This window comes from Lichenostomus cassidix, chromosome 1Ab (genome assembly GCF_008360975.1).
Source record: "Lichenostomus cassidix isolate B80296 chromosome 1Ab, HeHo_3.0, whole genome shotgun sequence".
Lineage (NCBI taxonomy): Eukaryota > Metazoa > Chordata > Aves > Passeriformes > Meliphagidae > Lichenostomus > Lichenostomus cassidix.
The window spans coordinates 1,244,036-1,266,226 of NC_139481.1; the positions used below are offsets into that span (position 1 = coordinate 1,244,036).

The window sequence follows — 22,191 nt, forward strand, 5'->3', positions numbered from 1 at the left end:
TTGACTCAAAGATGTTGATTTAATTGCTGATTGATGCAAGTCTGTGTTCACTGCCTGTCAAATATGATTGTGTGGCTCTGGGTAAAAACTTGGGGGTCTCAGCTTCAGAGAAACTGTGGCTTTAGCTCATTTGCAAGAGGTGTGAGCTGAGGATCATGATCTCAGTTCATGCATTCTGGCCTGTCTCACCAAACCAATGGTAATGTTACCTCTTTTCTACCATTATTATAATTTTTTTTTCCTTTTTTTTGTTTTAAAAAAAGATGAGGCATAAGGACCGTTCTCGGACCTGTCCCAAAAAAGTGATCATGCTCTCTTCCACTCCATCTTCCTCTTCACCATATCCCAGGCAGCAGGTGATTCCCTCTGCATGCTCTGTCCTTTCTCTCCATTGCTGCTTGTACAGGTGACTGGATGAGTTACCAGGTAGCCTCTTTACAAATACACTTCCAATTTTCTTTCTTTCACATGCTGATAGGGCTTTCTCAACCTCTTGGGTTAGGAAGATAGGGCAGCATTAGCTCACTGGATGCATGAAGAATCTCCACTGGAGACTGAGATTTTGCTGTAGGCAAATGTTTAGTTACAGTAGCCTTTCTCAATTTTGAGATGTAGCAGAGTAGAAATGAAATGTTTGGAGTAATGCAGGGAAAGAAAATCAAACTTTGCTCCATCTCCACTGTTTGTTTAAATATGTGTGACTGAAAATTTGCCCTTGTATCCATGTAACTTTTTCAGGATTACTTGTATGAAGTGCTTTTTTGTGTTGCAGTGGCTGTACATGTCCACTGCTGTCCTTCTGTTTCTCCCACACCCAGGCTCTTGTCTCACGAGTGTTTGTGTTCAGTCTGTGTGACTTTGAACCTGGAGCACTGAGAGCTGTTCTGAGCACAATGTGTAAATGTGCATCCAGATGTTTGTGTACATATATTTGTTGTTCCAGTTAAATATTACCTGAAATCCATTAATATTTCTGTCTGGTATATTGTCACTGTGCTTTGTTGAATTGCATCCGTTTTAATTATTTGTTTCAATTTCCTACTTTCAAACCCACTTGTTGATCAATCCTGAGCCTAGAGGTCATGAAAAGGCAGTCCAGTTCCACAGAGCTGTCATGACATCGTGTAAGGATTGTATAAATTAATTTCCCACAGATAGAATGTTTCTTTGCTGAGCACTTGTATGCCTATAAACTCTGTAAAGGAGTAATACCTTTTAGCAGAGCAGACAAGTTTTATTCATTGGCATAAAATTTGACTTGCCTGATTGCTGTGATTTCTCAAATTGTAATTACATGTTGCAGTTTATCTGGGCTAATTATTGTCAGCGCCCAGAACACACATTTTTTGCTGCCTCTCTGGAGTCTACAAGTGCAAGATAGATCAGGTCTGCCTGCTGATGCCTTTTGAAACTGTCCTAACAAAGAATGGGTTGGTTTTCTACCACCCTGGGAACAGCATACTTTGCAAAAGGATACAGGAATGGACATCTAGGTAGAATGGGTAAGGAAAGCCCTTTTCATTAGCAAAACCTGCATTTAAACTGCAGTGTGATATTATCAGATGATGTGATAGCAAGCTGCCTTCCTCGTGTCAAAATCTATTGAAATTTTTTTTTGACACATTTTATGAAAGAAGAAAGATTTTTCCCCAAGCTAACAGATAGAGAAACTAAGGCAGTTAAATGCTGAGTTTTACTTTCTAATTGATAGTGTGGGATTCATTTTCCACATAGAGAAATTCACTTTCAGTCACTAAGGATCTGGTAGCTCTATATTTTCCTTCTGTCACCTCTCCAAGTGTTTGTCCTGTGTCTTTGTGGTTGCCTAGCTCAGTCATGAAAGCCAATGACTGCTGGGTCCAAGTGTACTTTGACCATTTTCTGTGTTGTGTCCTGCAGAAGCCTTCCTTCTTTTAACTCAGGAATTTTCACCCCCTGTGCTACAGAACTGATGTTAGACTCATTTGAGTAATCTGCTTTTGGAGGCATTCTTTTTCCTTAGGATTGACTTTTTTTTCCTGAAATTGTCTTGGCCCAGGCCTCATAGCAAGTCTTTTGGATCTGTGTCCATGTTGCACTGATGTCTTTTAAAACCTATAATTCTCCTCTTCTAATGCATTCATTCTGCCACTTCTTTTGAATTTTCCATCTCCTTCCTTTGAACTAACTTCACAGTGTGAGTTATACTATCTTACCATCTTTATTGCACTAATTTGATTACATTGTGATACTATATTGTTGTTTTATTGACCGAATATGTACATATACTTTAAAATTTCCCTACATAAGCCAATTTATTATTGCCAGGTTTAGAATATTCTTAATAAGCTGTTCTGCTCTGGTTATGGCTTCTTTTCTGCCTGCATCATAAGAAAAATCAGATGAAGTGTGTTCTGCTCAGGAAGTTGGTCTGTGATTGTTTTTAAGCTCCTCATTTGTTGCCTGCAGAGATTCAGGGAGCCTGGTGCCAGCTGCCGCGGGGAGCAGAGTCCCAGACAGGAAAGGGTAAAGAGCATGAACAAATGGCATGGGTGCTGCTGACACAGAGCTGTGGTGATGTGTGCAACACAGAGAGCAAACCCAGGGGGTGGTGAAGCACACTTGTCCTAATGCTGCTGTTAACACGCTGGAGCTGCTCAGAGTCAGGCAGAAGGGATTCTTCCTGAGTGAAACCCACAGACGTGCATAACGAGCCTTCATCAGCAGTTTGCTATGTGCTTTTATTTTGCCATAGGTCTAGCACTCGAGCTCTTGTCATTCTTTGTCTCTTACACCTCTTCAGTGAAGTGTGCTGTGGCTGTAGCAGAACAAGAAGAGTTATGTTTTGTGCTAATTCATGCGAACATGGTTGCATTGTGTTCACTGCTTGCTTTCTGGATGGTTAAACAACTGGCATTCCATCTTGCCTCCTACAGGCCAAAGTAAAAGGGAAAATGATGAAGCATTATTTAGGATAGGGACTTTGAAGCCTTCTTAAAAATGAAATATTCAACAGTCTGTCTGAATGGCTCAGTATTACACAGAAGCATGGGGAAAGAAAAGATAGGCACTCAAAAGGACCAGTTGATTTGAATTCATATTGACAAATTAATTGACATTTCAGTACAGGCTTTGAATGAATTAAGTCATAAGTGGGAGCCAGCAATAAAACTGTTGCAACTTCCAGAATGTGTTCTAACAAAAGCCTCTTGTGGGCCGAATGTTTTCTGACAGGCAGTAGAAAATGAATACGTGTGTCTGCAGTGACACAGGAGCCCACAGCTTCATAACAGGCCCAGTTCTAGTGAAAATGAGCTAGTAGGAAGGAGTAGGTGGAACAGAAAGCAGCTTGAAAGTAGAGACTATTATTAATGCATCTGAATGGGAAAAGTGTTTCTTGTAAACTGGGTGTGAGCCCAATTTTCTGTTGTGCATTGGAGGACAATTAGCAATGCAGAGCAGCACCCTGGCATTCTTGACAGATCAAGCCTCAGATTGCTTGATGCACATGTTTGTAGTTCCTGGTCCATTTACTTTTGTTCTCTACAAACAAACCAGCTGAAGGCTGTGAGATACTGCAAGTGATACTCCTGCCTTATGCAGCAGGCCACGAGCCAGGGCTTTTTTCATGTCACCAAGTGCATCACAAAACAGTTTAGGAACATTGATATGAAAAACCAGAATAGCAGAGGTGTCAAATATTGTGCCTGGGGTGTATTGACATGGTAGTGCAATGAGAACCAGTGGGACAGTGAAGTTGCATAAGTAAAACTGGCAGCTTCTGTGAGTGTTTGATTGTGCTGCTCTTTGCTTTATTTAGACAGGCTTATTAAACATGCTCTCTTTGGCATGTGGAGTATTTACTTCACATATACCACCTTCTTTAAGAAATTAATTTATTCTCTATGAGAGCTGAAGTGCATTACCCAAAAAATGTGTTTCTGTACACAAAATCTAAGAAACAAGTAAGTACAGGTTTAGATATTTAAAGAAAATCCTTGGAAATGGAGAACTGTGGGGAAATAAAATGACAAATAAGCTCCTTTGTGCATGATAATGCCACATTTTAAAATTATTTTCTGATGGTAATGCCAGAGAGAGAGAGAGGCTATGTGTTTGTTTGGTTTTGGCTGCAGCAGTCCTAGGGAGAGTTGTGAATAACAATTAATTCAACTGTTTTTTCTTGCCCTTGAGGGTCAAAATGTAGCACTTCATTAGAACAGTAGATATTGGGGAAATAAAACCCCCAGTCTTCACATGAGAGCTTCTGTTACTGTACTGCATGTGAATGTCCTACATTTTGGCTGTCATTTGGGTGTCTCCTCTTTTTGTGCTGGTTTGTTTACTTCCTGCCTCCTTCCTCACCTCGCAGAGATCTCCTCATTTATTTCCTCATGACCAAGTGCCCATGAATGTTGAGCAGAGGGCATGTCAGCTGGCTGCCCTCCTGGAGTCCAGACGTGCACTGAGGCATCAGGTGACTACAGCCCTGCCTGTCCTGGAGCAGTGTGGGATTTGGGTACAGCTGAAATCTGGGGTCAGAGAGAGAAAAAAATCACCAAAATATGATGACCACTGCTCTACAGTCTTGTGGTTAAAACAGATGTCAAGACTATTTTGTGTAGTGTCTTTATTCAACTTGCCAGTTCTTAACTGTCTCCTTGTTTGGTGAGTGACCCTTCTGTTCCCCAAAACAGTGTAAACAATGCAGGAAAAACAGCCTCTAAACTTCAGAGTGAATGCTGAAAACCAGCTGGGCTCTAGATCAACTCATCTCACAGTGGTCATCCAGCAATCAGTTGCTCACAAATTTTACTTGCTTCTGGAAGCAAGAATATTCACATTTTCCAAGCATAATTCTTGGCTCTGCAGTACTACTCTTGTGTCCATCCTTCCTGTGCAGTTGTTTCCAATGGCAGAGCTGGCAGTTTGTGCAGATTGTCTTTAATTCCGGTGTGCACTTTTGTTTTGTTTTGGTTTTGTGCTTAATTTTCTCTACAGTGTGTTGTCTGTGGGATATGGGAGCCAGTCTGAGCTGTGGTTTCTTAGGTTGCTCACCCCTATCTCTGTTTTCAGTTCTCTTCAGCAGTGCTTGGCAAACTGCACAGTGCTTTTTGGAAAGCACCATCTATAGAAGTGATTTTTTTGTTTTCATAACTCACTGTTTTGAGTTAACCATCCCAAATCAAGCTGTCTTCCTGAGCTGGTGCATAAACAGTCCCAGAACTTTTGCTGGTGGGCATAACTTTTGCAAGGCACACTGAAAGGAATTTTATGATATTTAGGTCACTTTGCATTGCTGGGATTTTTTGGGATGCCGTCTTTGCTGATGGTTAAAATCACAGAAGCTGCTCTCCAGGAAGGAGCAGTGAACCTTTTGGCTGGATTTGAGATTCTGGGGACAAACTGTGGAAGCCTGAATAAGAAGACTAAACAGAGTGGCATCTCTTTGTTAATGAGTGCCACAACTTATCTCCACAGTGCTCATGTGCATTTCCTTACTCAGTTGAAATGACGACACAGAAATGAAGATCTAGACCAAAACACTTTGCTCCTGCCTTTTGTGGTGCTCTCTGGCAATTTTAAGCTCTTTCTGAAGGTGTAAAAGAGAAATTATTTTTGAAATTGTCTAATTTCTGTATCGTGCAGAGTTGAAAAGAAAAGGAGGGGAGGCTGAACACAAAGTAGAGGAAAGCATGGAGTGGGTAGGACAGAGGAAAAAGAGGAAACAGATGTTGGAACACTGCAAGCAGTGATGGATTATGATGTGGGATTTAAGGGAAACAAACAAGAAAAATAGTAAGAGAGAGAAGGCTTAGCAAAGTAAGACATTTTCAGAGAAGAAATTTGATTAAATGTTGATGTACAGGAAATTTGTGTATGAACAATTATATTTCCATAAACTGGGGAAATTGTGAAAGCCAAGCTCTTTCGCATTTTGCTCAGTAAAATTAATCTTGAGGTTAGCCTATTCCAAGTGGCTGGAAGTAGCTATTTTCATGGGTCATGCAGTTACATGACATTTAGTTTTCCTTTTTATAACTAAAACCATCATTTTCTTTTCAAAGAAAGCCAGTTATTTGTAATTTGTGTATTACTACTTTCCATATTATAATTTTTAAGAATGCACAGTTTCTGCCAATGCTGTTTGTCTGAAAATTCCAAATTTTTTGTTTTTTTCCTATTTATATGAAGTGTTTCTTTGGAGATGGGCATAATCCTCCGTAGAGATAATGACATGAGTTTAGAAGACCAAATTTTGGGATCTCCTGTGAGGAATCAGTTTCAGAAGGATGCAGGTTCTCAATCTGTGATTTATTCTTTGCCATTTGATAAGAAAGAACAGGAGATTATTTTATATTGATTTGTTCTTTTTTAGTCCAATATTTCTAATCTGTTTAGGCTGAATTTCAGTTCGGAAATTTGTTGTTAATTGCTGGACATACATACAAACTAGTTTCTTTCTCTTCCATCCCCAAGGAGAGCAGACTTTTGGTTTATATAGTTAAAATGCAGAAGAGGTCTCACATGGCCTGAAAGATGATCTTAGTGCCTTGGGCCAGTAATAGAGAACAATGGGAGATACAGGAGGAGCAGAGGAAATTGATTTGGGGTCTTTGCCAGTGGCTTAGTTGGTTGGGTTACAGGAGGTTAGACATCTGTGGAAGTTGGTAACTGCTTCCAAATGGTCCTAAATAATGTAAAACCCAATAAAGAGCAAATTAAGAATAACTTACTCTGCCTCTAGGGAGAGAGTAAAGATACACCAGGTATTTTTCTCCCAAGTTTTCCTACAAGAGTCTTTAAGAAATTCTTCATGATGGTAGCCATAAAGGCCTGGGTTGGTTTTTTTGGTTTTTTTTTTAATTTTCTCCTCTCCTAGAAGAGCTCCTGTATGATTGTGTCGATGTCTATTTTATGTTTTAGCCCGAGACTGAACCGTCTCGCCGATTCTTTGTTGACCAGTGGGAACTCTCCCTTAGCCTTCGCTCCTCCAACCGCCCTTCCTCACCCTCCTCCGACTCTCTCCGCCAGGTAGCTCTGCCTGAGCATCCCAGTGCACTCAGCTGCCTCTGCTTGCCAAGGACACCTGGGGACACAGCCAGGCTGGCACTGCTTCACCTGCAGAATGCAACCTCTGTGCAGACCTGTGCACAAGCCAGAGGCAGCCTGTGCCTGGCACAGCTCGGGTGTTGTCAGCCGTAAAGCAGTTTGGAACTAAATGTATTTAACGTTTGGTGTCAATGAGAAGTTTGTGGTGCATCTCACTTTCAAACCAGGGGTTTTGAGCACTGATAGACCTTCTGGCTTTGCAGTGAAGCTTTCTGGTTTTGCTTGCTGCTTTTCGGTTTTGGGCCAAACAACGGAATGTGTTTGTGCATATATGGTTAATGGTGTGAAATAAAAAGTACTTTGGCTTTTTGAAAAATCTCTGAGAATTTGAAGTAGTTACAATTGTCCTACATAAGGAGCAGGAACATGATTTGACCTAAGCTGGAGTGGGTTCTTTGCCTGCTCTTGAAAATGTTGTAGAACATTGTATGTCTTGAAGACTTTTGACCATAGGAAGAAAGATAAAATTCTTTAATACCCATAATTAGGCCACATGTGATATGTAGGCAAAAAGCAAAACGGATCAGAAACAGCACCACATCAAAAAATCAGCAAATAAATTTTCCATACCAAATAGTCCAAGGTACTGTGAATTAATATTAACATACTCATTTTTTAAGCATGGAACTTTGTATGTGCAGGTAGAAATTTAAAGATCCTCAAGGATTTGCAGTTTAAGGTTTAAAATCCAAACTTGATCAGGGGAAACCTGGTTCAAGTAAAAGGAAGTTTTTCCCCTGGAAGTGCTTGATCTCTCTTTTAAGGAAACTTAAAAAGCCTCAAAGGTCTCTGATCATTGACAGGAGATGGAAAACTCTTGGCCAAATGATCATGATTGCTGAATGAGAAAATCTTAGAAGTGAGCACCATTTAAAATGTAATGTTTGGCAAGATATGATACATGTCATTGAAAAGCAACTCTGCACATATGTATGTCCATACATGGAACCTGGGAAACTCTGAGAGAAAATGAATTATTTCTTGCATATAGAAATACTGCAAGTGCTCTGCCACTTGGAATGGATTCAGTAGCCAGGTATAAGTTCTTTCTGGGTAGAAATAAACCCTCATTACTGCAGTGACAAAGGGCTTAAGGAATTAAGACTGCAGTGACAGCAGCAGTAATCTCTAGCTGAGCACTCCATTTTCATAATCTTTTTCCCCAAAGCAGTACCCATTCTGTGGTGAGTTTCAGTTATTTTGATGCTTCCTGCTGTTCTCATGTCTGAACTTGTGAAGGTTTTAAACATTCCCAAAAGGCTAATAACCACATATATTAAATTAGTTATTAGTTGTAGGAAATAACTACTGTGCTTCAAACAAGTTCTGCTATAGAAGTAAAAGGGGGTTTTAAGATACAACTTTCCTTTTGTTATCCTTGGCATTTCACACGTGCTAGAAGCTGAGTGGCTCTCTGATCCTGTATTAGCTAAGACTCCAGCTAGAAACATTCCTAATGCTTCTTATTGTGGAAAAGGGAAGTTGCTTGGCGTGCTCTTTGCTGCTCCCAGTCAAATCCGTGGCGTTTGCAGTGTGACTGAGCTAACATGGATGTAACCACATCATTTTCTTAACCATGTAATTATTGCCAACGGTTGTGTTTCCTGTGAAAAACACTTCCTCCGCTCCTGCAGTGACTGAACTTGGCTTGCAGACACTCACTTGGTACCATCTAAGGTAACAGCCAACTTGCCCAGATTGCTCAGAATGCTGGAGGGTTTCTAGATATCCAGAGTTATGGAGTCAGTCTGTACCCGTGATGGAGAAAAGCCAAGTCACAAAGCTGTGTTCAGGGTTGAACAAATGTGTGTTCCAGATGTGTGCAGGTATGGCTTTAATGCATTGGATGAGGCTTTTCCATATTTTTCTGTATAAACCTCTGTGTATATTTAGCACTGGAAGAATTAATATTTTTGAATCACTGTGAGTTCTTTAGTTAAGGATTTCTCCCTGCTCTGTGAATGCTCTGTGAATTAATTCTTTCCAGGTGCAAAGCATACAAATACACTGTTGTAATCGGCATGTTGCATTAGACTGTGTAACATGTCTTCTAAAAGATCTTTGTTTCTGATGCCAATTTTACCTGGAACCTAAAGTCTTAACCTATATTTAGCCTCATCTTGTAGAAGTGTGTACACTCAGGTTTCCATGTAAAATACCTCATGGGTGAAAACAAGATCTGCTCCCTTCATCATCATCATAGTATTTCTGGAACACTTAGAAAATGCAAGCCTTCCTGTCAATTCTTACAGGTGATCCTGGACTGTACTGGTGATTTCTGATGACATTGGCTTTGCTATTACTACTTGTCACTTCATATTGTCCACTGTCTTGGCATGATTTGACCTCTCTGCACCTTTCCACCACCTAACCTATCATCATTCTCGTTATGTTTTTTTTTAATTTGATTCTTTTTTTCTTTTCTCACATCCACTATTGTTTTACTCAACCCATCTGGTAGAAGTATATAAAGATGTACACGGGCGGAGTGAGCTCATTGGCTGAGCAGATAGCCAATCAGCTTCAAAGGAAAGAGCAACCCAAAACCCTTCTAGACAAGAAGGAACTGGTAAGATGACATGCTGGAGATGCTGCGTGTTTGTGATTAGATGTCGTGTAGCTCTCAAGTTTTGTGAGTGTCCAGTTGTTACACCACTGATGGAATCTGTCGTAGCTTTGTGAGAGATTTTTGTTTCCCTTTCTCTATCCACCCTCACTCTTGTCCTCATTTTCTCTGCCAAATATTTTGATCTAATGTCAGCATCCAAAGATTAATTGAGAAACTGTTCATAACACTTCTGCACTGCTGCTTTCTGGAGGAGACACTGGTTTTGATAATGTAGGTCTAAAAATTGCCACTTGAGGATTTTCTGATGGTTTTGCCTTTCTTCATATGCCTCCTTAAGTCACTGATTTCAGGGTCATCATTAATAGTTCCGGGGTCCACTCATCTACCCAGAGCTTGTTTTCCTCCTAATATATGTAGGCATGGCATCCTAGGACCCTTTTTCCTGGACAACAAGGTTAGTTTTTGGTGTCCTGGTTAAAACCGTGGGTTGTGTCCAAGAACTGCAGCGTCCATGTGTGAGAGAACTGCAGCAGCGTCCAGCTGCTCCTGTATCCACCTAAATGAAGGGAAAACACAACCGTGTGGTCCTGGTGAGGCTGAACACTCAGCCATCCTCATTTCTGTGCAGGGCTCACTCAAGAAGGAGTTCCCTCAGAACCTGGGAGGCAGCGACGTGTGCTACTTCTGCCGCAAGAGGGTCTATGTGATGGAGAGGCTCAGTGCCGAGGGCAAGTTCTTCCACCGCAGCTGCTTCAAGTGTGAATACTGTGCCACCACCCTGCGCCTGTCATCCTATGCCTACGACATTGAGGATGGTAAGGGAAATGCCCTTCTGGCCACAAATCTCTTCACTGGCCTGGAAGCTCTTTTTTTGCCTAAACATTGCTTGGTGATTAGGGGAAAGAATCTTTTAGTGTATACTGGGTAGAGAAATGGCTGTGGAAACACCATCTAGGTTAAGGGGCAAAAAGAATCAAAGTTGGGTATTCATGGTGTGTTACGTAATGACTTTAAGGAATGGACTTGCTGGGTTGTGAAGAGTTGAGGAAGCTTAGAATCATCAAACCAGACTCCCAGGAACGAATAGAAAACCCTTTATTGCTTGTCCGGAAGGTCAGCAGACTTGGCATGAGAGTTTAAAGGGGCCACTGGTAATTTTGAAATCAGCGTACAAAAGTAACATCTTTGTCAGAAATCAAAGTAGAGAAAAAGCATGTTTTGAGCACAGCTGTTATTTTGGGTATCCCCAAGTACATCAGTATATCTGAATATCTGACTGTTAAGCAGTACCAGACTGAGCTCCTCTGTCAGCTGTATGGGCTGAAACAGCTTTTACCACCAGATTTTTAGTGAGTCCCTCTACAAGCAAGCTTGTGTGTGCAGTTATGGCCAGATAGTTCTCAGTGAAGCAAACACAAAGCTTGGAGTTTTAGCAGGCATTATAGCATTGATTCTGAAATATTACATGCCTAGCAGTTGTGTGTGTATACGAAGCAGATATGGCTAAAGAGAAATATGTGGTATCCTGTCTAATGTAATCATTGTGAAATTGTAGCTTATGTTTCATTCTGAGTTTGCTTTGAGAGGAAAAAAAAAACAAAGCTATACACACATTGTTGCTGTTCATCTAGCTGTTTGGGCTGATAAGCATTCTGTAGCCTTCTGCAGTCAGTGTCTGGTGTTAGGCTTCAGAGTCTGAGAATTTTTATGTTGAGAGCTTTTCAGTTGTTGCTCATTTCAGACAATCTCAAAAAGCAGATTTTGCTAAGAGTAAATATTAAGAAATACTTACTGAAGTAAAGATTTCTAGAAAGATGTTTGTCACTTTCCTGTCATAAAGCATTGTGCAAATACCAGCACAGAGAAACTAGAGGAAGAGGCAGACATGAGAATATCTGTTGGGAATGCATTAGCAAAGCTCTAGGAATGGATAGCAGTGGAGGATGCCATGGGCTGTGCCAAGCAGGATACACTGACAGAGGTACAGTGGAAGATAATGATGGGTTTGCTGCCTGAAGTAGCAGTATTTGTATTATGGTATTGCTAGTGCTGCTTTGTCTTCCTGGCAGTGCTCAGATGGCAGTGAAAAACCTCTCTAGACTTCTGGGGTGCTAGTAAACCAGTAGTATCACAAAAGGTCTTATTTGTGAAAATGAATCATTGTCCTTTCCACAAGTAGCCACTGTGCATTTTGAGAGATGGTTCTTTGGGAGTTAACACTGTCCTCTCCCACTTTCCTCTGCTGGTTGTATTCATTCTTGCTTTTTCCAAAAGTGCTTCTGCCAGCTTTTCATGTGATGATTTCTTTGTTCCTCACACACTGCCGCATTGTTAGCATGTGATACCACACAAGCCTCACAGCTTTGCTTTGGTGTTTGATAGGATTTTAAACTAAATGGTTGTCAGGCACCCAATGGAAAGGAGGCTAGTGACAAGGGGGAGAGAGCAGGGCTGGAGCTAAAACTTCAGCCACTGTTTGCCTCTGCATATAGTGAAGAAATCAAGAGGGAGAAACAGGAGTGGCAGCAGAAAATAAGTGGCAGTGAGATGGACGTTTATATTGTGCTAAATTCCTGTGTTCCTGTTGTTAACCATCATTTGTGTTTTGTCTGCAGGTAAATTCTACTGTAAACCTCACTACTGTTACCGAGTCTCTGGTTATGCTCAGAGGAAGAGGCCAGCAGTGGGTCCTCTGTCAGGAAAGGTAACTCGTTATTTTCATCTAACATGCTGTGTTAATGGATTTTAATTCTTAAATCATCTGTATGTGTGATGGCTTGGGTTTTTTCAGAAAGGTGAAAAATTCAGAGTCCATGCAGTTGCTTTATATATCATGAAAGCTTGCAGTTCGACCAAATTTTATTGAAAAGCGGTTCCTCTACTTAGTACTATTCTTTTCATGGTACTTATTACAAAATTATGTACTGTCCCATTCAAAACAGAATTTTGATTATTCCTGTCATCTGAAATACTTTCTCAGTCCATGCTGAGACTAAATTAATATTTCCAGTTCTGGTTTTGCGGTGTTTCTCCATGGTTTTACTTAAGATGAAACAAATTGTTTTTGAAACAAATTAAAACATAGAATTGTATCACACTTACATAAGCTATGAAGATCACATGCCTTCATTTCTGAAGGTTTGCTGTGTGTTAATGGGAAATCTGCGTGTAAAGGCAGAATATCTCTATTCCTGTGCTATCATAATGGAAGCATTTGTGCTGTAAATGAAGGATGAAGTGACACTGTGTAATACAGAAAAGTCCCTCAGCTTTTGCCATTATAATCCAAGGCACTTAATTTTTCTCCTCAACCCAAATTTTAGTATTTTTGCATACCCTGAGCAAGCTACATGCTGGTTTCTTAACTTCTGTTAAGCTTGCATGCTGCAAGCTGCTCTTCTCCCTTAAATTGTATTTTCCTTTGTGCTAGCAGTGGTGCCTGTCTTTCTGCCTGATTCTCAGGTTTTATTAGTACAAGCTGAAGCTGTACTCCTTTTTGGAAAGATAATGGATCTATCCCAATATTTGCCATACTTCCTGCCAAAAATAAAGACTAAAAATGGTACTTGTTTTATTTCCCAAAGGAGCAGACTTCAGGGATCTTACTGCTTTGACTTTCTTGGCTATCCAGTTTGTTTTTCAGAACTTTAAAGCCTCAAACTGAGAAGGAACAGGCTTGTTTTTGAGAAGGAACAGGCTTTTTTTTGCTTTATGTGATGGCTATGGGGTATCTCAGTTGCAATCTGGGTGCCTTCCTAGCTCAGCACATTCAGCACACACAGCAATTTCAGTTCTAACGTGACTTTAACTTCCCCCACCTTGCTGCAGGACACCAAAGGAGCTCTGCAGGACGCCATGGCCAGCGATGGGAACGGAAGGGCCAACAGCATCCCCAGCTCAGCAGAGAGAGCCCCAGGTAGCTCTGCTTCCTTCTTTGGCAGGGTGGTGCAGTGCTCGCTCAGCCTCCTGGGCAGAGTTAGGCTGCTGAGCCAGCGCCTGCACAGCACAGTCTCCTCCATTGGCCACCAGGTAGCCCAGAACCCTCTGGACTCCTTTTTCATGTGTCAGCTGCTGGCATTTGGGGTTCCCTTTCTCTATGTCCAGTCAGAAGTTCTGGGGCAGATCCTGGGGGAATTCTGTGGGCAGCCTGCTGACCAGTAACCATTGGTGTGACCCAACTTTGAGCTGTGTAACTCGTTTGGTTTTTGCGGTGCCGTGGAAATTTTGTGTGTTACGTGGAAATCTCAATATATTATTTTGCACTGTGGCTTTGGGGCCTAGATGTTCTCAGTTCTTTCAAGGACATTATTTGAAAGAATTCCAGGAAAACACAGATGCTCAGTTGAGGGTCTCCTCTGAGTGGGCCTGGGATAAAGAGCCCTGTAATGTATGCAGCTCAATATTAGTGAAATTCAAAGGTTTTGTGAAGCACTTGAATAGCTCACAAACTGGATTTCTGTTTTTTCCTGAATTCTGGGTGTGGTTTCTCATTCTCCCGAGCCTCTCTTTATTAATCTGGTACTTGAATGGGAAAGATCCCATTATCTTTGGATTGTGTCTCCTTTGGAATTCTGGGTGTCTGACAGCTAATGGGATTGGATTCCTTAAAGCCCTTGAATTTCATGGTGCTGGCAGGTCATGGTGCTCTTCCCTCTGCCAGCATCTGTGCTGCTCCTGGCTGTGGCTTTGGGAGTGGGGTGGTGGATGTTTGTCTCACTGTGACGTAGTTTTTCCTTTTAACTTGAAATTCTAATTCCTTCTAACACGAGAGAAGTGTCTGTGCTACAAATGCTCGTTTGCCCAGCCCCCAAGTGCTCACTTAGTGAGGTCAGAAAAAGGAAGAAATTTCATCTCTAGTATTTGTTCCATTATACTATGGACAAACCAAATCAGCTGCTTTTAGAAAGAACATACTTAGAGCAATACTTTAAGAATGTTTTCATAGTGCCAGCTGAGAAGACCTTAGGAGCACAGGAGCAATTAAAAGTCATGGTGTTCTTTGACTTTATATTATTCTACAAGTGTTTCTAAGTTTATAACTGAATGCAATCTGACAGAAATTTATTCTTAGTGTGTGCAGTTGATTCTTGGAGTGTAGTTACTTTCAAGATTTCCTCTTCTGTGTGTGTGTAATTTCCATATGGCAAAAGTGAGAAAAGGGAAGAAAGTAGGGAAGAATGATGTTTGCAAAATGCTATGGACAGATGTGTTAACTACAACATTTTTTGCATAACTGGGTAGATTTAAAACTGCTTTCTCTGAAAGTGAAGAAACTTTATTTTTTGTAGCTTGGAGCATATTCTTAAAGATTAATAGAAAAAATATTTATTGATTCACAGGGCAACTAATGTGAGAATAAGGTGTTTTATGGGGTGAGGCTGTTGGTGATGAGAATTGGAATGAGGAGAGTTTGATTATATTTATCAATTAGTTTATCACAGCAACTGCTGGCAGAAAATCTCCTTTCATTTAGTCCTTCCAACAAATCAAATTTAATTACTTTTACAAAGGAACATTCAGCAAGTAGCACCTAAATGATCACAAAGTATAGCAAACAGTAGGGCATAGTTTGTGATAAACTTATATAAATCAGATGTCTCCTTCTGTAGTGGTGGCAAATCCTGGAGCACCACTGTAGTACTTCCAGAGGATTAAGATGAAACAGACACCATTTTGTCTACTGGCAAAACTTGAAATCTAGAACTCCTTCTGTTTGCTTTCTGCTCCTTTGAAGCAGTGTGTAAGTGTAGCACAATGCTTAGAGCTTTTGGACCTTGCAAAGCTTTGCCCCTTGCAGTGCCCAAAGTGCATTAGCACCTACTGAGCCTAGCTGGGTTGTCTTCCAGGCACTTTTGTGTCGTGGTGCATTCTGGTGTGTGCATGGCAGAAGTACATTTAGTGGCAGAAGAGGTGAGCAGAACCTCTGTTGTGCTAAAGAAATACCATTAGTGGCTGAGTTCCATTTTCTTTGTGCAGTATGATTTAGGTATATCTTGGAACTACTGACTTAGCTATGGTTAAGAAGCAGGAGGAAGCAAAGTGCAATGTACTTGGAAAACAAACCACAGTGTCATGAAAGGCAGGTCAGTTCTCTGCTGGAGTAACAGTCATGTCCTAGAGGTACCTATCTTCAGCTCCTGCTCTTGCTGGGTAGGTAGGTCAGGAAATCTGTGATGTTTTACAGTTATTTATGGTTTGATAAAACAAATCTTTTTGAATTACCAAGCTTACCTATACAGTGGAAGAAAAGGATATTATTCCTGAATAATCAAAAGGAGCTTGTAAGATTACATCTCAGTGTAACTCCTGAATTTGAACAATTTGTGTATATTTTCTTGCAAGCTTTCACTGCAGACAGAGAAATTCCTTGAGTGAAAACCTGAGATGGAGACAGAGGCAGAGCTCTGTTTCCAAGCCTCCACTTCACCCGTGTGGTGATTCACCCAGTACAGGTCATACATCTGGAAATGTTTTACCTCCTTTAAGGCAAGTGCCACCAAATAGAATTTGGCAATAGCAGTTTCAGACCCTGAGGTCTGAGCTAATCCTCAGCAGGAAGGTAGATCTTGGTGCTGAGTGTAAGTTACCTCTGAAAGGATTAAGTAAAAGCAGAAAAAGTTGTAACACACTCAGGTTTGATATTTGATGGAGATGTAAAGATATCTTAGAAGGCCAAGGGAAGGTGTACAGCAGTAACATCATCATGGAATATACAAAATAAAAAAGCCAGTCACTTTAAAATTTTATACCTGAGAGTTAAATTCAGCCCTGAGTTACCAAAAGTGCTTGTTTCAGGCAGCTTTGTGGTGATTCATGCAAGGACTGCTTTTTAGTTGTCATGGAATCCCAAGTGGATGTAAATTGCATGTTTTTTCTCCCTACATTCACTGCCTCCTTTGCTATATCACCAAATCTCTTTTAGCCAGCTTAATGCTTACAATATATTCAACCACCAAATAGCCTTCAGCAGTTTAGTCAGATGAGGTGAGGTTGGTGACAGGAAGCCCCTTCTTGTGCTGTGTCACTAACCTGGTTGGCATGCATTAACTTTGCTAAGGATGTCAGTCCTTCCCTGGGTGACATTAGATGTGTCCTGTCTGTCCCTTGCACTGGAGCAGTGATGGTTGCAGGGCACAGTCTGATCAGCAAGGTGAGGTTTGTTGAGCTGCAATCACCCTTTTTGGGAGAGGTTTGCAGAGAGCCTGAGTGGCTCCTGCCCTGGTAGAAGTTCCCAGGGAGGTTTTGGCCAAACTGGCTCCTGGAGCCCTTCAGGGTGGGAAGTGGCAACAAGCTTTTGGGCAGTGGCTGCCATTCTCTCTGGGAAGGGGAAGTTGGGAACAGCTCTGGCTGTGCTTTTGGTCCTGCTGAACTGTGGCATGCTTGTCGTAGATTCTGTAACTTTCTCTGTACCTTGTCTGCCTGTTTTTCTCTATCTTCTGCATTTGCCTTTGTGCCAAAATGCTGCTATTGCCAAGAAAAAACAAACAAACAAAAAACTTTTGCTTTTCGACTGTCTCTTCCTTTGATAATCTGTAACTGCTGTGTCTTGGAATTTTTTTAATATTATTTACAATACTTTATATGGATTTGATGTGCTTTTAATGCAAATGCTGTTCTCCTGTTTGTTCTAAAGGTCTGTAAGAATATGTTTCTGAATTTTCAGCTCTTTCTTGACAGATGGACTTGGAACAGTCTTTACCCCTATCAGCTTTATGATGTGCTCCTTGAGGTGATGTTAGCCAGCAATGTTTTGTTGTAAGATATTTCCCATTTCAGGCTCATGTTTTCACAACAATGCATTTCTGTCCCTATCAGCAACAGGAAGTTCATAAAGCAATGACTGCCTAGGGAAACTCAGACTTGTACAGCAATAAAAGGCAAGTCATGAGACCTTTTGCTGCAGTTACTTGACCTGTGAAAGATTAAGAAATCTAATGTAAGCGATATGAAAAACTGAAAAATGCAATACAAAGCAGACGTATTAGGACTTTTGCTCTAATATAACAAATACATAGTGTATATGATATAGGTATGCAATCTAAAAAGTAAAACCCTCCTATGGATGTGCCTTAAGTGTTTTCAGGGAGAAATATTCAGAGCAAAGCCCTTCACAGTAGACCCTTAAACAAGTACTGTTGTATATAGCAAGCAATATACATGAGGAAGTTCTTTTGCTGATTTGGAGAGCTATCAAAGTGTGGCTGTTTGCTCTAAATGGCATTTTAATGTCCTTTAAAGGAAATTACCTGAGCCACATTTGCAAAAGGATCTTAAGTGTGTCTGTACAAGGAACATTTTTAAATGCCTCCAATATTATTAGCACACAATTCAACTTTTGTGTCTGAAAAAATACAAATATATATTTCTGTTTAGGAATAAGCTTCTCGTTCATAAACATTGCCTCTCTTGTTCAGAAGCATTGCCTCTTCACTGTTCTGCATACATTGAACATGCCTTACTTGTGAAAATGATTTGGCTCAAGACAATACTGTTTGCTGTGCAAACAAACATCTTCATGAAATCCTCTGCTTGATCACTTCATTGTTATTCACCTTTGGGATCTTCTTTTAATTTGGTCTGTTTTAAACATTAAGTTACAGAAGATAACAGCAAACAAATTCTGTGACATGATGTTCTATTTGAGGTGCCTTCATTTTAAACCACTGAACATTTACAAACATATCCCACTCTTGCCCCTGCCAAAAATAAAAAGGAAAACATTTATATTTCAGGATGCATCACAAAATTGGGATGAAAGCTACTTCCTCTACTGGTGTGCCTTGAATGTTTTCTGTTGTGTTTGGAGGAGCTGTGGTGGTGTTTAGCAGGACATGGCACAGGTACTGAACCCTTTTTGGGGTATCATACACCTGCAGAGAGATCTGATGGAAGATTGGTTTCTCTCTGGAACATTTACAATACAAACTTAACAACCAGACCCTGTGTTTTTGGAAGCTGAGGAGAGTGTATGAACCTGATTAGAGCCAGGGTTCAGTGCCCAGTGAATCATCCCTCAGTAACAGCCCAGGAATCTGTTAGGATAAGTGCTTGACTGTTCCCAGTCCATCATGTTCCTTTGCAGTGTTCTTATCAGGATTTGGGTGCCTTTGGCCTGATGAAAGGAGAATGCTAAAGGATCAGCCATTTGAAGCCCAGAAAATTTGGAAAGGAAAAGGCATGATGGAAAGGTTGTTTTGTTCTTAAGAGTGGGAGATGCAGCTGACCTGAGTTTCACTGAAAAACATTTTGAGGACTGAGAAGGACAAATACAAAATAACAATGTGCTGAGTTTGTGCTCATGGCTGGATCCTGCTAAGAACACTTTTTCTTGGGAGTAACTGAGCTCCCAACTCCCCCTCTCACTCTAGCTTTCAGACCTGTAGACTTGTGCCACTGGAATATTTGTTGTTTGTATGTGTATATTCTAAAGGGCGATATGAATTTTTCTGGGCACTTTCAGAGCTTCATTGAATGTTTTTGTGTCTTAGAAAAATAGCATTAAGTTGGTGTGAAGGAGTTGAATTTTTTTTTTATTGCAGAATTAAAATGTCTGTTTTTTTGGAAAGTAGAATCTGAGTAATACTATTTTGAGATTGTTTCCCTCAGAGAAAAGGAGGGACTATGCATAAAATAAGTTCAGTGACAGATGATGTTCAAGTGAGATGATTTAGTGCTCAGAAAGGCTTCATGTCTCCACTGTATAGTCCCTTTGAAGACTTTGATTTATGCAGTTGTTTTTAACCTGTTTTTGTTTTGGGTGTGTGTGTCTCTGAATTATGTAACACGTGGTTTCCCTGTTGCTGTGAAATTGAGATTTTTTTTTTGTTCAACTGTGTGAAATGTTCAAGGGAATAAATTCCAAACAAACTTCAGGTTTCTGAGTTTTTCTTTGTCCTCCCCCTTGTGCCTCCACTGGTTTCAGGTGAGAGCTGCTGCAGGGGATACAGAGCTGGGGGAGAGTGGAATGAATAGACCTTGCAAGCTCAAATAGACATTTGGGGAGCTCCATGGCATGTGCCATCTCACTGCAAAGTACTAATTTTCAGGCTCTGTAATGTGGTGATTTTGATTTTGCTGTAGAAAACCTGCTGAGGACCTCCTTGCTAGATGTTCTACTGCTTTGGCAAAGCTGGCTTTGGATAGATGAGCTCTGGGCATTGTGGCTTCACAGATGTTGGTGTCTTTGGATGTGTTTTTGTGCCTTGCTGCAGAGGGCAGAGGTCTGTGTCACACTCCAAGCAGGGCAGTCACACCCATGGGGAGCAGGGCCATGTAGTGTGACAGCTAAGAGCCTTGCCAGGCTCTGCTTCCTCCTCTTGGTGCAGATGTGCTGCAGTGCTGGCATGTTTTGCTGTGATGACAAGACAGAAAAGGAGTAAATACTAAGCTTTGTAGCCAAATCCTGTGCTTCATGTTCTAGCTGGACTGTTGTCTTTTCTCAGAGCTGCACACGAGGTGTGTCCTGCCTTCCCCAAGACCCAGTAAGAGCCTAGTCTGTGAGGTTCTCACCATGACAAACCCACCCAGATCATAGTTCTGAGCTGAATTTTCCTGTTCAAAAATGATTTGGATTAGTCTACATTAGGGACTATGTAGACTAATGGTCTGTATTTTTTCCTCCCATGCTCCCTACTGCACCATCAGCAGCTAAAAGCTTGTAATAGAATATGACCTTTGAAAGCTTAATTGTGAACCATAGTTGGCCAGAATAGTTCTGTTTAAATGGTAGGTCACAGAACTACAACCACAAACCAGTTCTATGCAAAATTTCCTTCTTTGGAGGAAGGCAATTGCTTTTAGCCTTTGAAATTGCCTTTAATTTTTCATTACTGTGTTAAGCAGTCCCAATTTTGAGGTTAAGATGGGCCTTCAGTTCTGAGAAGGAGCCATCAGCATTCAGTGTAAAACTTCATATGCTGGTGCATGAACTAGAAATGTCATTTTGATGTACCACTGTTCTGTATCAGGAAAGCTGTTAACTCTGCACCTACATATGTGCTGTCCAGAAATCAAATGTTTGCTTCATGAATTAAGAAGGAAAAAAAAAAAAAGAAAAGGATGAAGGGAGGTGCATTTCCAGAGATCATCCCCATCAGAGTAGAAATCAGCCTTCCTTGCTGTACCAGTATAGGAAGCAATGTTTTCAGCTAAAACTTGGAGTAACCAAGGGTGTGAGTGGTAGGAGAGACAATCCTCACCTCATTCTCTTTGAAGTCCACACAGGTACCTCACACTTTCTGTTTCTGTGCCTGTGGTGCCTCTCTGGTGTCATGACTGCTGTAACAGTGATGAACAAGTGGAAGAAGTAAAATAATGAGTGAATAAATGTCTGTTCACTTCTACACAAATTAAAACAAGGGAGTTAGGGTTTTACCACCTGCCTGTGATCAGCAGTGTAATATTAAGATACGTAGTTGGTGATGGATCTTAACATGCAAGGAGAAATAAGGGGATGAAATCAAATTAGAAAAACAACCAAACAAATAAAACAAACAACCAAACCAAAAATAAAACAGAAAGCCACGAAACCAAATAAAAATAATCTCAAGGGAAGGAATAGGTGATCCAGAGTCAACATCAAAGCTGTCTTCCTGTTTCTTTGAAGTGTATTTATGGAGGGAGGTGAAGCAGTGGCTGCTGAGCTGATCCAGGCAATGTAGAGTTTAGCTTGGGCTTTCCAGACACAACTGGGCAGATGCTTTTTAAGGATGAGATGGCACTTCTGTGCTGTTTAGTTGCTTACATCTTCTCTCAAAAATGTATGTTTAGTCTGACATTTCTCATGTTTGCTGTCATCCCAGAAGGCTGTGTTTGCTTTTTTAAGGAAAATTTCTTAATCCTTCTTTCTGCTGTTGTAGACATTTATCTGATGGCTTGAGGGTAGAAGTGTTTAAAAATAGGAATTTTTTACCCAAGAGATGTTTTGAATACTTTCAGACTTGGGTAACATTAGAAAACTGATGTGTAAATTACTTTTAATAAGTCTTTTGGAAGCTTTCTTTCAGGAACTGCAACAGATTTTTAATATGACTAGCTGCATATATAATTACAAGAATTTTCCTAGTTTTAGGAAAATTTTCCACTGAGGTGTGAAGCTCTGAATTGCTTGGAATATTCAGTTGCTTTACAAGGTACACTTGTATCTTATTTTATCCTCTTCAGCCTTCCCACACTCAGCTTCTTTCAGAGAATGGAAATGAGGCCAGGCAACAGATGATAGAGCTGATCAAAATACCAGAGAGAGCTCTGACATCCTAGATGATACCAACAAAATTCAGAATCATTGGTAATAGGTTACCAATGCTCCTGAGTGATTAACAGCCTTAAAATCCCTACACAACTTATATTGTATCTCTAGTATGGGAAACCTGTTTGGGCAGCAGAAAAAGTGAATTCTGTACAAACTTAGATTTTTCTGCCAGAAGAGATGTAATAAGGAATATTGAGTTTAGCAGTGCTCCCTGGGGCTTGGATTAGGTCACCTAATACCTCCTTTCCCCTGATTCTGTTCTCCACCCACCAGTGACAAC

At 40.7% G+C, this 22,191-nt stretch overlaps 1 protein-coding gene across 30 annotated transcripts in view; it reads left to right on the plus strand.

The window, feature by feature from the left end:
* MICAL3 (microtubule associated monooxygenase, calponin and LIM domain containing 3) overlaps positions 1-22,191 on the plus strand; it is a 147,254-nt gene that overhangs the window by 77,180 nt on the left and 47,883 nt on the right. For 14 of the 30 annotated variants that reach the window (XM_085049285.1, XM_085049284.1, XM_085049292.1 and 11 more), the window contains exons 18-25: positions 264-356; positions 2,449-2,505; positions 4,352-4,456; positions 6,907-7,014; positions 9,554-9,661; positions 10,290-10,476; positions 12,277-12,365; positions 13,490-13,577. In XM_085049285.1, coding sequence (XP_084905411.1) covers positions 264-356; positions 2,449-2,505; positions 4,352-4,456; positions 6,907-7,014; positions 9,554-9,661; positions 10,290-10,476; positions 12,277-12,365; positions 13,490-13,577 — 835 coding nt within the window. The remainder of the gene's footprint in view (positions 1-263; positions 357-2,448; positions 2,506-4,351; positions 4,457-6,906; positions 7,015-9,553; positions 9,662-10,289; positions 10,477-12,276; positions 12,366-13,489; positions 13,578-22,191) is intronic. The other 16 variants (XM_085049308.1, XM_085049309.1, XM_085049311.1 and 13 more) reach the window with 7 other exon arrangements.